Source organism: Pocillopora damicornis, chromosome 3 (genome assembly GCF_964200805.1).
Source record: "Pocillopora damicornis chromosome 3, jaPocDami1.2, whole genome shotgun sequence".
Taxonomy (NCBI): Eukaryota; Metazoa; Cnidaria; class Anthozoa; order Scleractinia; family Pocilloporidae; genus Pocillopora; species Pocillopora damicornis.
The window spans coordinates 10,154,665-10,167,433 of NC_142672.1; the positions used below are offsets into that span (position 1 = coordinate 10,154,665).

A 12,769-nucleotide genomic window follows, 5' to 3' on the forward strand; every position below is an offset into this window, starting at 1 on the left:
CCAGGAGCACGTTAAGGATAGTCATTAAATATGCAGTTAGAAAGAGCACGAAAGTCGTGTGCCTTTTTACATATACATATATACATATACATATATATATAAACATACATATACTGCAAATAACTGAAGGAGGTCTTTGACCGAAACGTTTTTATTAAATTTTTTATCTTTTTTAAGTCAGATTTTTACATATATATATATATATATATATATATATTCATTTATTTATTTATTTATTTATATATATATATATATATATATGCTATACTCAGCCTCACCTTCAAGTAGTAATTTTACAAGTAGTTTTTTAACACACAGAGTATGACGTCACGCTTTACTATGGAGGACGAGGACGCATGGTCTGCCTCAAACTTGGATTTCGAGGATATTGACGGAAGCGCAAGCTGGCGTAAATCCAACATGCGTATCTCTCGTCTAACAATAGCTTTCATTTACGCGCTTTTGGCAAACACTGACATCCTGTGTTACATGCTGATGATTTTAAACCACATGGTGTACGCCAGCATCTTGTCGATGCCTCTTCCTTTCTTGGTATTCCTGTGGGGTATGCTGTCCATTCCCAGGCCGACCAAGATCTTTTGGATCACCGTGATGACGTACACACAAGTCGTAATTGTGTTGAAGTATCTGTTCAAGTTTCAGTTTATCGACATTACTGATTGTAATCCGTCAGACGGATTGGAGAAGAACAGTCCGTTGTGTTCACCGAGAATAATTGGTATTGAACGGGTTGGACACACGTCTGCCTATGATCTGCTGTTGCTTTTGGTGCTGTTCTTTCACAGATATTCCTTGAAGGTAACATTCTCTTTTAGTAGTAATGATCTTTGTTGAGGATGCCAACGTTACAAGATATGGTTTACATAAGGGTCCTAAAATTTAGAAACTAAAAGGAAAAAAAAGCCAAGAAGCAAACAAATAAAAGTAGAAGCACCAGGGAAATGTCGTAAATATAATACAATTTTAATATAATTTTAGACAGACCACGCTTAAATGCATTAAGGGACTCTGCTTTCCTTCTTTGGTTCCCTGGTGGACCAGTAAAACTCCCGCTCAGTTAAGAATTGGCTCGTGCGTCTCTGTGCGTTCATCGAGGTATGAAGCACGGGGGAAGTTTGAAGGGCATGAAAGATGTGTAAGGATTTCTGGAGGCGCAACGTCATCAGTATCCAAATTGGAAATATGAAGCACGCTTGTGTGATTAAATTTGAATTTGCTAGTTAAGAAACGGATGGATTACAAAAAGACTATAAAATAACTGTGCTGTTAAACCATCGAACTGATCAGTTATGGCTCAAAGGTGTAACCACCAAATATCAAACTACATGGGAGTTCAATACACAACCGTTTGCAATATGTTCCCCACATTGCATTTTTTTTGTATCTTTGTATGTTCGACTTTAGGTTCACGGTTTGTGGAGAGACCACGCGAATCGAGAAGACGGTGAGGACACTGATGAACCACCAATGTCACCCATATCACCAGGTACATCCAGTATTTACAGCTAGTGGCTTTGTGACAGTTTTGAGTGATATAGCCGCTAAAATGAGAAGCGAGGCTTCCAGAGCGCCGACGTTTTGCAGCTGGAAGTTTGAAGTGCATGGATAATTGTAATTTTTTTTATCATATTTTCCTAGGTCCTTTTAGTAAAGTAAATTCTGGCTCTATAGTGCTGGACAGATCGTCTTCCATCGAGAGCAGCATATCAACTCAGCAATCGCAGGTTAGTCTAAATGTTCGCTTATATATTGTTCGCCTGCGCAAGAAATCTGGCAAATTAACACTGAACCAAGCTGTTGCGAAGGTGGTGCGTATTCTTTGCCGTCAGTCACTACTGTTTATGGAAGATCTCGGTGCTGACTGTGTTGTAGCTCTCATGATTTTAGCCTTATCGCTAGCAAGTAAGGGAGGGAAACGTTTTCAAACCAACCGTCCTCATAGAGAGATTTTCGCGATCAAAAAAAAATTTTTACCGTAATTTCCTCTTTTGATATTTTAGACAAACCGGCATGTGCCTATAGGTTCACAAGCTGACTTCTCCTTCCTTTATACATCAGCATAGAAAACGTGATAGCGTCCTTTGTCGATTAACATTTGCTGAAGTTGGTTTCCCTTGAATCATGCACCCTTTCCTTGGAAAGTGTGCACGGAAGTTCGCATACATGAGCAGATCTCGTCCTGGACAAGGTTTTTTCAGGGCAGATTTCCATGTCCAAAAGCGACCGTTTTAGGTGGTAGACATGAAGGCTCAATGAAAAACATTTCATTTTCTACCATCTGCTCTGCCAAGAAACCATTTCAAAGTAAAACGTAAAATAAGTAAAAAAATAATCAAATGTTTCTTTTTAGACAACCAATGCGACGGATGGTGAAGAGAGAAATAGCAAGCAAGAATGGTAAATAACATTCCTTGCGCATTTTAACAGCATGCAGTTCAATCAATGCATTTCCTCTTAACATACATTTTTCAATTTTGTTCTTTCCTCAGCGGATTGTGCCATCCAGTGGCTACGTTTTTGCGTCGTATTTATGATCCTGAAGTTGGTTCTGGTGCTGTGGATGTTTATGCTATGATGTTCGCGTGTCAGTTTATCATCTTCATCATAATTGTGTTCAGTTGGTCGGCTTTTTCCTCTTCAGAGGTAAGGAATCTTTCAGTTTTAATGAAAGTAAACGGTATAAATGTCAGCGGGGAGTAGAAGGTTTACCAATGGACTATCAGAATAGTCGGTAAAGTGGAACATTTCAATACCTCTTGATTAGACAGACTTCGGAAGCAGATGGCGTGATAGTTTCCAGTGAGGCCGTAACTACTGTAACCATTAGAAAAGAATGAAAGCTCCGAGTTTTCATAGTTTCACGGCATCATCAGGGAAGTAGAACAAGTGTTTAGAGGGACTGAAATTGGCTGTTTTCGAGATTAACCCCTCAAAGGGACTACTTGTCGTACAAGAACCAGTTGCATTTTGATATGGAAATTTGCAGCTAATTGTACATGTCAGCGGCTATCGATTTCAATTTACAACAACGCTAAAACATGCCATTGAACTGACATTCATTTTAACATTATTGCGACGAGTAGCGGTATGAATCACCGTAGTTACCTAGAGGTTACTGCTTATGGGTGTTTTAAGAGTTCCAATGATATCCCTGGAATTGCCCGTGTCAGCCTACAGGGATGTGTAATGTTTAGTTAAATGAGACTTTAGTGCCTTCAAACGTGCATTTTCTGCCATTCCACGTAACTTAACACCCGCCAAGTATGTCTCTCCTATCGACTGAAAATGGAACGCCTTTTTAGTACAAGATGATCTTTTCACTAGTTGCAATGTAGTATTACCCTTTAGAACAAAAGGTGATATATTAATTGGAGTTAAAACTCGCGTAGTAGTCTTAAGACTTAAACGAGAATTCAGGAGAAATAAATATACGAGTTAATTGAGCTTAATGTATTTTTGTTCATTATTCTTCTCTCTAAGTTTCTTCTCTTTTGTATGTAGACGAAACCGCAAGCGCAATTTATGCAGATAATTGAGCAAAATGTGGTAAGTTGTGTTTTCTTCAAGTGTTATTTCAGCAGGAGCCAAAATCCCCCTTACAAATGTGGATGAATTTGAAAAAGGGTTTTTCATCTTATTCCTCTCAATAATATGGATAAATTGGCTTTCTAGTCCTCGACGACTGGTATAGGTAGAGCATGCGTATGCATGGTTCAAAAGAGGACTGTTAGAATCACTACTTGGTCATTTGACGTCATCTATTTGATCGTCATCTCCATACCACTCAATCTAGCCGGCGCTTTCCAATTTCTCCTCTTTGGAGACTGTTTTCGATGCCATCTGTGGATTGTAGGTCAGGCTTGGTAGAAAGATATGTGTTTCAGACTTAATCTAATTGACATTTCGCCTAATTTTTTTGTAGGTGCCGAAAACCTTTCTTTACATGTTGTTATCGCAGTTTTTTCTCATCGTCATCGACAGGTAAATATGATTTCCTTGGCTAAAAGTGCATGTGTGACTCTTGGGTATTGTTATTGTTGCAAGTGATATGATTATTTTAAAACACTTCGTTATTTTTTCCTTACAGATATTTGTATTTAAGGAAGTTTGTGATTGCAAAGCTGATGTACAATGTTTTCTTGGTGATTTCTTTCCACTTGTTCATGTTTTTTATCGTGCCGCTCGTTACGCAAAGGTATGTAAAGGAAAGAAAAAAAAACGTTTCTCGACGACGGAACGCAGTACATTACGTCTCTCTTACTGCACACAGATCAGTTTCGACATTGTTGCTCTTAGCAGTGTGCTTAGTACTTGTCAAATGCAAACCTTATACATCACCTGCAGTTTAGTTCGCCAGCGACTCTCAGGGAGCTCAGTTCGAACATACTGCGAACATAGAGATGTTCAGATCCCAACATACTACGCTTTAAATCCTTACATATACACTTAGATTTATTATTGCCCTAGCTTTGGTGCCGAATTTTTTTTGTTGTTCTTGGTTGATTGCCATTCTTAAAGGTGGCAGTTTGAGAAAATCATGAAGGAATATTTGTACGGAATATGCTTTTTGTCATCACTCTAGGCCTTTTATCAAGAACATTCCCGCAATCTTCATGTACATCTTCATGTGTATGTACTTCGGTCTGTCCGCCTATCAAGTGCGTTGCGGTTACCCGACCAGGATTCTGGGTAATTTTTTGACAAAGAGCTATACCTTGACCAGTGGAATTCTATTCCAGGGGTAAGTCCGTTTGAGATTGAAAAGATGATCTCTAACGTCGAAATTTCTCCCTCAATTCACCACTTGAAATGAGCTTTAATTTTATTTTCAATTTCCTTGATCTGCCACGAAATTATTTTCAAGATTAGATTTGTCTCCATCATCTGTTATGTTACTAGTTTCCAGGCCATTCCCTTCCTTCTTGAGTTGCGCAGTGTGTTGGACTGGGTTTGTACGGATACCACGCTGACCTTGTATCACTGGCTCAAGATGGAGGATATTTATGCTAACATTTATGTCTTGAAGTGTTACAGAGAATCCGAGAAGGTGAGAACAGTTTTGCCAGCGGTAGTCCACTGGAGTTATTGAATGAATGGTTCAGTCGTTTAGAGCCGGTAGAAAAGAAATGGCGGCTATCCGCTTTTATCCGCTTTTGTCCCCTTGTCCATCATGTTAAAATAAAAAAAGTTGTGTGCTTTTGCGTTACCCAAAACGTCTCAAGAACTGATATCAAGTGGCGGCTGGGAAAAGTGTGGTTGGGGTGGAACGCGTTGTTTTCCTGAGTTTAAACGGGATGTTTACAGGAAAGGCAAGCGGTAAAAATTTTACTTGATTTTAAACCTGATGAAGTATTGCAAAAGTCTCTTATTGATGGTCGATGTGATCGGTCTATGCGTAAAATGAAAACGGTAGATCAAAGATGGCGAGAAGTTCAAATTTTGCTGTTGACACTTGCCGCAAACGTCACGCGTAACCTCTCTCAGTTGACTGTGACTTACGCCGAGAAGGTAACTTTGGCCACGGCTATGGTGAAGTAAACTTGATTCACAGGTTAATCCATTTTTTCTTTGGTGTCTAGACATGGTTTCAAGCCAGGGGCCAAAAGTATTGGACTATGAGCAAATGGGGCCTAGGCGGACTCCTGGTGGCCCTCCTGGTGATCGTGATATGGTTCCCTCTTTTGTTTATGTCCTACATCAATTCTGTATATACAAGTAACTTGCCACAGGACGCAACGTTCACACTGTCTATCGGAGGATACCAGGTCTGTGCATACTTAGTTGTATGTTTACTTCTGGCAGTTAAACCTTAATTCTCAGGAGTAACCTTAAATTAATTCCCAGTGTGAGATCGATTCATTTAAGCTAACGGACTCTGCTAAATAAAGGGGGTAAGTTTTTGGAGAAACTGTGGGGCTACGTCGGTGGGAGAGTATAACAGGGTAATTTAATAGTATCAACACTGAGTTGATAATGTAAATTGGCCACCGTGAAGGGTTTAAAAGCTGACGTTTCGAGCGATAGATAAAGGGCCAACTCTCGAAACGTCAGCTTTTAAACTCATCACGGTGGCCAATTTACGTTAGCAACTTAGTCAAAAGCACTAAATCACACGGAAACATCTGTTTCGGTCCTATTATCGTTTAAAAAAAAACGTTTTACTGATAAATGAGGTTCTATAAAGAGAAAGTAAATAAGATCGATAAAGAGTGACTTGCGAGCTGGCCCTCATAGTCAGCGCTGGGACGCGATTTTTTCTTCGCCTGCGTGGAAAGTGTGAGGCCTGGAGGCAAGCGCACCGGCGAGAGGTCTTTATCTGCATCTGGACCCAGACCCCTTGCAGATCTCTCTCTCCGGCTCGCTTTGCTCCAGGCCTCCAACTTTCTCGCGGGAGAGGAAACACTCGTGCGGCGGCGGAAGTAATAAGAGCCTTCTGTTGGGTTAAGTGAAGAGCTGATCTCCACGTGAAAGAGCATTTCATGCCCAGATCAAGTTCATAATGCGAGTCACGGCTCAGTACTTCATTAAACGTTTTTATGTTTATCTTCCCTCTCCACAGCCATTATTCAAAGTCAGCGCACAAGAGAAATCTTTGAACGTGTTGTCTGACATGGAAATCGACAAGATAAAAAAAGAACGTCCAGGAGGATATTCAGAAACTGAGGTGCTTACTTGACTTGGCCCTAAAGTAATTTCTGGAAACCCCCAAAAAATCTCGTTTCGCCCATTAAAATTAATGTTATTGACCGTCAAATCAAAGTGGTCTCTCCATTCAACTTTTTACCTTTTCTTAAATTGTAACAAGCTACGACAGTTAAAATGTTTGTTCACCAAGCCCCCTTCAATTGTGAAAGATAATCATTTCGTTGTATTGTGGACTCATATTCTCTGAGAGTAGATGTGGAAGCTGTTTACTTTATGACTCGAACCGTGTGATTTATGAAGTGCTATAAAAGTTATTACTGTGTAATTAATGGAGCCTGCAAACACCCTAGGGTTAGATCAGTCATTTCGAGAGGTTTGGTTTCTCTAGCCAAAAGGATTTTTGATAAGCAACCGTGATGAGAATGTCGATAAGAAAATTTGTTTAATCTTCTCGTAGGTCCATTTAGCGTTGTATGCACCTACAACCAGTTGCAAAAGACAATTTTTCACCTTGTGACCCAACGTAATGTATTCCCCCACTCCCCTATTTGCAATGTTGGTAGCTAAGCAGTATCATGTACAATACTTCGATCAAAAACTTTGAATCGAGAAAGGGGGAGAGCTTTTATTTTTTTGCACTTAATTTCTCTTGGGTTATCTGATAAAGTTGGTGAACACGCTTTTTGCTCAAGGTAATTCAGTATTTTGCAACTGGCTGTAGCTTGCGCTTCGAGTGAACACGGCGCTTTATGAAAACACGAATACGTCATATTCTTCTAAATGGCTATGTAGGGACGCTTTTGATTGGATTTGTCAAGGTGGTCGAGGAATGTAAAATATCATCCTTCTGCATATCAAACTTTTTTTGTTGACTTTAACCACAAGTTTCTCTCATAGTTGGAGACATTCTTCCAAAGTTTTAAAGGGAGAGGTACAGTGGTTCAGGTGAAGATTGTTGGTAATTCTAGCTCCATCTGGACCATCAGTCCACCATCACGTGACCTAATGACTAAGTACCTTGCCGACAACAACGTTACAATGCGCTTCAGTTATGAGTTTACAAGGTGAGAGTTGGGCTACCTGTGATCGTTTGCACGTCTTCCCTTATCCTGCGAGGTTTTCGTGCTTTCTGTTTTACAAGCGGCGAGGCCAATAGTAACCAACCGGTTAGCGAGGAGATGGCTCGTTTGTCCGCATTTCTTTGCCGCTCGTATTACATGTTCTCGTCAACGAGAACCTGCTGTTACAATAGACAATTAATCCCATTTCATCCATTACCCCGCTATCACACATTTTTTAATTGACCTCGTCTCCATCATTTTCTCCTCCTCAATGTATTCCTAATCCACAAACTCCTATTTCCACATTCCCCCTAATCTACTTCTCCGGAAAAAGTGGTTGAAAATTATCGAAAATATTAAAATACATTTTATAAAGGAAATCATACCAGCCCCTAAGTAAGTACATTTCAATTGGCAATCTTTTAAATGTTTCGTTTTTTCAAGTGTCGATGTAGCTGAGGAACTGTTATTTTAAATTGCTTAAAATTCAGTAATCAGTATGAAAGAATGTGTTGGTTATCCCGTAACTTGTGTAAATGTTAGTACGCATGAACGATTTCAGATTGTCATCTCCTCGAGTAAAGAATCTTCCTTCACACTACTTGTGCTGTTTTCGCTCCCGCTCTGCAGAATAGAACCCGTGAAATTTTTAATATCAATCGCAATTTGAGAGAGAATATGGTATATTCATCTTACTCTCATTAAACCTGCTTATTCATTCTGCTCATTTGTCATTAGAGAGCCTAAAACGGCCCTTGCACAGGAGACCATATCCGGTGTGACCCAGGTCCTCCTCGACAATTCCACTAAAAGTCAACTGGCTGCTATGTTAGAAGGGAACTCAACCAAAGATGACGTGTAAGGAAACCTGCTTTATATTGTTGTTAAATATCCTTACGTGGAAATTTTTAGGTAACTGTTTTTTTTTTATCTTCTTTTTCCTATTTTACAGTTTCAACGTGAATTGATACATCTGTGAACTTGAAATAAAAGGAAAGATTGAGGATATTCTGCACGGAGAATAAAGCTAAACAACACCATAACCAAAAAGTTACGAGTTGATTCCTGCTCAGATTCAAATAGGCTTTTGACTTTTCCGAGGCTCTTTTGTTATCTTTCAATGTTTTCGAGTTCCTCACACCTTGCCATCCACAACTCTCCTGATCATTCTTATCATTTTGTGAGTTAATTTTCATATTCGATTTCAAGGTTGATTAAGGACTTGTTCCCAAGCTTCGTACGCGTCCCAGCTAGTGGCTCGGTCACTGCGGTCTTAAATAACGACGGAAAGAACTTTGTGACGTGCCGTCTGCGCATGCGATCAAAGAGCGTGTTTGATTGGTGGGAACTGACACAGAAGAGTCCCACTCCACTTTTTGGTGCCAAGGACAATGTACTGGAAATGATCACATTCAATGACTTAGTACCGCCGCTGCACTTCTCTTTCTTCACTAGCACTGGGTAGGAGGTTTAAATTATTGTGTTTACCCTTCAACTTCCAAGATTTTTATTTCAATTTTCCGCTCTGTCTTCCATACAGTCCACAGGATACATAGTTTATTGAATAATGAACAAATACATGAAAATACTACGAGCGTCTGATTGGGTGAAAACGACTCCATTTTCATGTAGCACGAATAAAAGTTGCAACACGAGTGCCAATTACAAATAGCGCGCTCGCTCGCTGCCAAAATTTCGTCCGTCTTGACTTTCTGTTATGCGTTTTTCATGTAAATTATTAACAAGTAACAACATGATTTCCCGTGCAATTTGATGTAAATAAGCACTTGTAAATTTTTCGAAGACTACACATTGCACTCGCCCTCCAGGCTCATGCAATTTTGTTGTCTTTTTACTCTTACAAATTAAATGAAGGGGGGGGGGGGGTGGGGGCTGGATTTGTATCATTATTTTCTGTAGACTGCTAGTTTGAAGAAAAAACATAAGCCTGTTGGTATGGTAAAGTGTGTCATGTAAGATCAAGCACTTTGTCGCCAATATGTTGACTCTTGATTGAGACAACTGTTAATTGAAAAAGTCATAGCGCCTCAGTTTGTTTGGGAGCAGGGAACCACGATGGTGCATTAGAGGGTGCCTCGCCTCCCACCTCTGTAGCCTTGGTACGACTCCCGACATTACATGCGGGTTGAGTTTGTTGTTAATTTTTCTCTGGATTCTGCGGTTTTTGTCTATCCACGAAAATCAACTTGACCTGGAAACTTTGGGCAAGGAGCCATCCCGTGGATGTGCCACTGCTGAATTATTACGGATTTTTATTTCATTTTGGTTTTTTCGATGATCTCTTTCAGGATAATCGGACTTTATGTGGGTTTCGTTTGGTTGGTTGGCAAGTTTGTCCGTCTGTTTTTCACTTCCATATCCTACCGTATCATGTTTGACGAGATGCCAAACGTTGATAAGGTTCTCAAATTGTGCCTGGATATCTTCATGGTGCGAGAGAGCAAGGAACTCAAGTTAGAAGAAGATTTGTTTGCCAAGCTCATGTTTCTGTACCGGTCACCGCAGACGCTCATAAAATGGACGAAATACAAACGGAATTAGTGACATGTACGGAAGAAAAAGATTAGAAAAGAAGGCGTACCTTTTGCTGAATTGATATTCACTTTAGAAACGATTTGACTGAGGTGCGCCTTCGAACGTCTTGCACAATCGTAGTCGTCGCACTATTTCCATTCTTTCTTTTGTCTGTTTATGTGGTTTTTACTCGCCTTTTATATGACTGACACACACAACTCAAGCATGTGTTATTTGATTTGTTGGTAAGGGTACCATTTAAAGTGCTTTTCCTTTGTTTAAGTTCGTAAAGGAAAAACTTTGAAAGAGAAATGTGGGTATAGCTTTGTATGCTACTTAGAGCATCTAATTCATGCCGGCAAGCAGGCGGTTCAGTAGATTGATTGAGTCTGCGAAATACTACTGATGAGAATGAAAACTGAAATGAAGAAGTAATGATAAAGTATAATATAATTAATTGGATGCTTTCCAACGACTGTAAGGTTGTTAAATGTTTCTTATTATTCAAAGTTGAAAATCATAATGGGGAATTTGCAAATTTATTTTTCCTGAAAAGGGAGAAACAAGATGACAAAATATTTCATGAAGAATATTCATACTGCTACTTGCTATCCAGCAAGTAGAGGATAATTGCATGTTTATTTATGAAATAACAGTAAAAGATATTTATCGTAATCAGAGACAAAGCTTGATATTTATTGAAGATCCCTTTCCAGAATTGCTGAAATTCAGAAAGATTTTGTACGCATAATCCACCAGGCTATTTTGGAAAGTCAACCAAAGGCAGTTGTACCCTTTTCTAGCTACTGATGCGTTTTGAAATTAGAAAACATTGTGTGACGATAAATCTTCTCTGTGAATCCCTACGTAATATATAGAATTTTTTTAACTAACGGCCATTGTGTTCCCTTAGACTGAAAATTCAACCATAATTTACAGCAATATTTTTTTATTCGGGAAGCAATATGATTAAAGTGACTGCTACCATGATAAATCGGGGAAAATTTAAGCTATATTACTGGAATTGTACTTAATACCTCTCTACTTTTTAATAAAACTGATCAATTGGTATTTTGTGTGATTTTCTGACTAATTATCTATATGCAGGCGGTTCGAAGGACACTCAATGGCAGTTGGAGTTGAAGGAGAAGGAAGACCAGAAGTAATCCCGAAACTTTCGTCACACTCTCTTGCTGACCAAAAGTATAAAAGCCGCGCGAAGACTTGCACGCGCCGTTTCGTTGAAATGATGGAAGCTGATGAACGAGATCTGTCGTATATTTCGTCCCAGTTTTCACTGTAGTAACCTCGTAGCCCATCCATGGTGTTTCTCTACTGTTGGGCTTTTGAACTGATGCTCCTAAGTAATTTCTTAGGTTGCACATCAGATCGCCGGGAAAACAGTTGCAATGAGTGTACATGCTCTGTCTGTTTTTGGTAGTTCGAGAAATAGAGGCTAAAAAAATTTTGTTAGAAAAGATATGACAATTTTTTTCCCTTAGACAGCGTAATTTCCGTAGGGCTGTTAACAGCGTGTACTTTTTTCGAAAAAAGAGGCGTCAGCAAGAAGCGTTTTGGAATACAGCGTTTAATCAGTTCGTGTTAAAATTGCTAACACCGAACGCTCCCAAAATTTACTTCTTATACCACACCATTTGAAAAAAATGAGAGCACTCGCCGTCTACTATTGTGGTCCGATTTCTATTCTTTGAGTTTGATATTTTTTCTCGTCGGAGCCGGGTTTTCTTGAAGTTTCTTCGGTTTTCCACCTTCAACAAAAACTAACACAAATTCCTACTTGGGCTGCTAAAATTGAATATACAGGAGTAGGCACAATGTGGTTACCTGAACCAAATTCGATTTATCACATTTCTTTCATCATCTATAGCTATTGCTTCCGCGATAGCTGAGTTAAACCCCATGAGGTGAACACGTGTTAACGTCTTTGTTAATTATGATTCTTGTGCAGTTTTTTTTAATAAAAAAATATCTGTTTCCAGTCTCCACTTCATAATGGACATCTATTCCTACGTCACACCGACGTTACTATTCGGTTACCGAGTAATACCTTTTCATTCTCCTTCGCGTTGCTTTCTACGACTATAGCGTAACAATTAAACTCGATTTCTTGGTGTCAAGAAAGAAACTAACGAGAAATTATAATGATTTTAAGAAATATTAAACAGAAGTATAGATTCTTGTAAAATTTTGTGTTTCCTCCACTTAGCTGCTTTGAAAGCTTAGAATCACAAACTGATCAGGGTAAATAAATCCACGGATGCAATTTAAAAAAGAGTTTTCTTGTCGATGATAAATACATGATTTCTTGCAGTCGCTGATTATTCGCTGTGAATCTGAACTACAAACGTTTACGCGAAATTAGTGGGCCGTTTTTTTCATTACGCCTCGGTTACCTTTCGTGAAAAGAGAATACGTTTTGACGAGCCGATCTTATTCATTTATTTATCATATAGGTTCCACGTACAAATTGTTTCGGCCTCGACATC

General features: G+C 39.2%; 1 protein-coding gene across 2 annotated transcripts in view; it reads left to right on the forward strand.

The window, feature by feature from the left end:
* The window catches only part of LOC113684639 (piezo-type mechanosensitive ion channel component 1), a 33,252-nt gene extending 21,919 nt beyond the window's left edge, over positions 1-11,333 (forward strand). For both annotated transcript variants that reach the window (XM_089201653.1, XM_089201654.1), the window contains 16 exons: positions 319-819; positions 1,426-1,507; positions 1,660-1,745; positions 2,372-2,418; positions 2,511-2,664; positions 3,523-3,567; positions 3,944-4,002; positions 4,109-4,216; positions 4,604-4,762; positions 4,921-5,068; positions 5,601-5,786; positions 6,581-6,685; positions 7,564-7,730; positions 8,466-8,585; positions 8,937-9,188; positions 10,037-11,333. In XM_089201653.1, coding sequence (XP_089057779.1) covers positions 319-819; positions 1,426-1,507; positions 1,660-1,745; positions 2,372-2,418; positions 2,511-2,664; positions 3,523-3,567; positions 3,944-4,002; positions 4,109-4,216; positions 4,604-4,762; positions 4,921-5,068; positions 5,601-5,786; positions 6,581-6,685; positions 7,564-7,730; positions 8,466-8,585; positions 8,937-9,188; positions 10,037-10,289 — 2,472 coding nt within the window. In that variant the 3' untranslated portion in view covers positions 10,290-11,333. The remainder of the gene's footprint in view (positions 1-318; positions 820-1,425; positions 1,508-1,659; positions 1,746-2,371; positions 2,419-2,510; positions 2,665-3,522; positions 3,568-3,943; positions 4,003-4,108; positions 4,217-4,603; positions 4,763-4,920; positions 5,069-5,600; positions 5,787-6,580; positions 6,686-7,563; positions 7,731-8,465; positions 8,586-8,936; positions 9,189-10,036) is intronic.
* Positions 11,334-12,769: the final 1,436 nt, after the last annotated feature.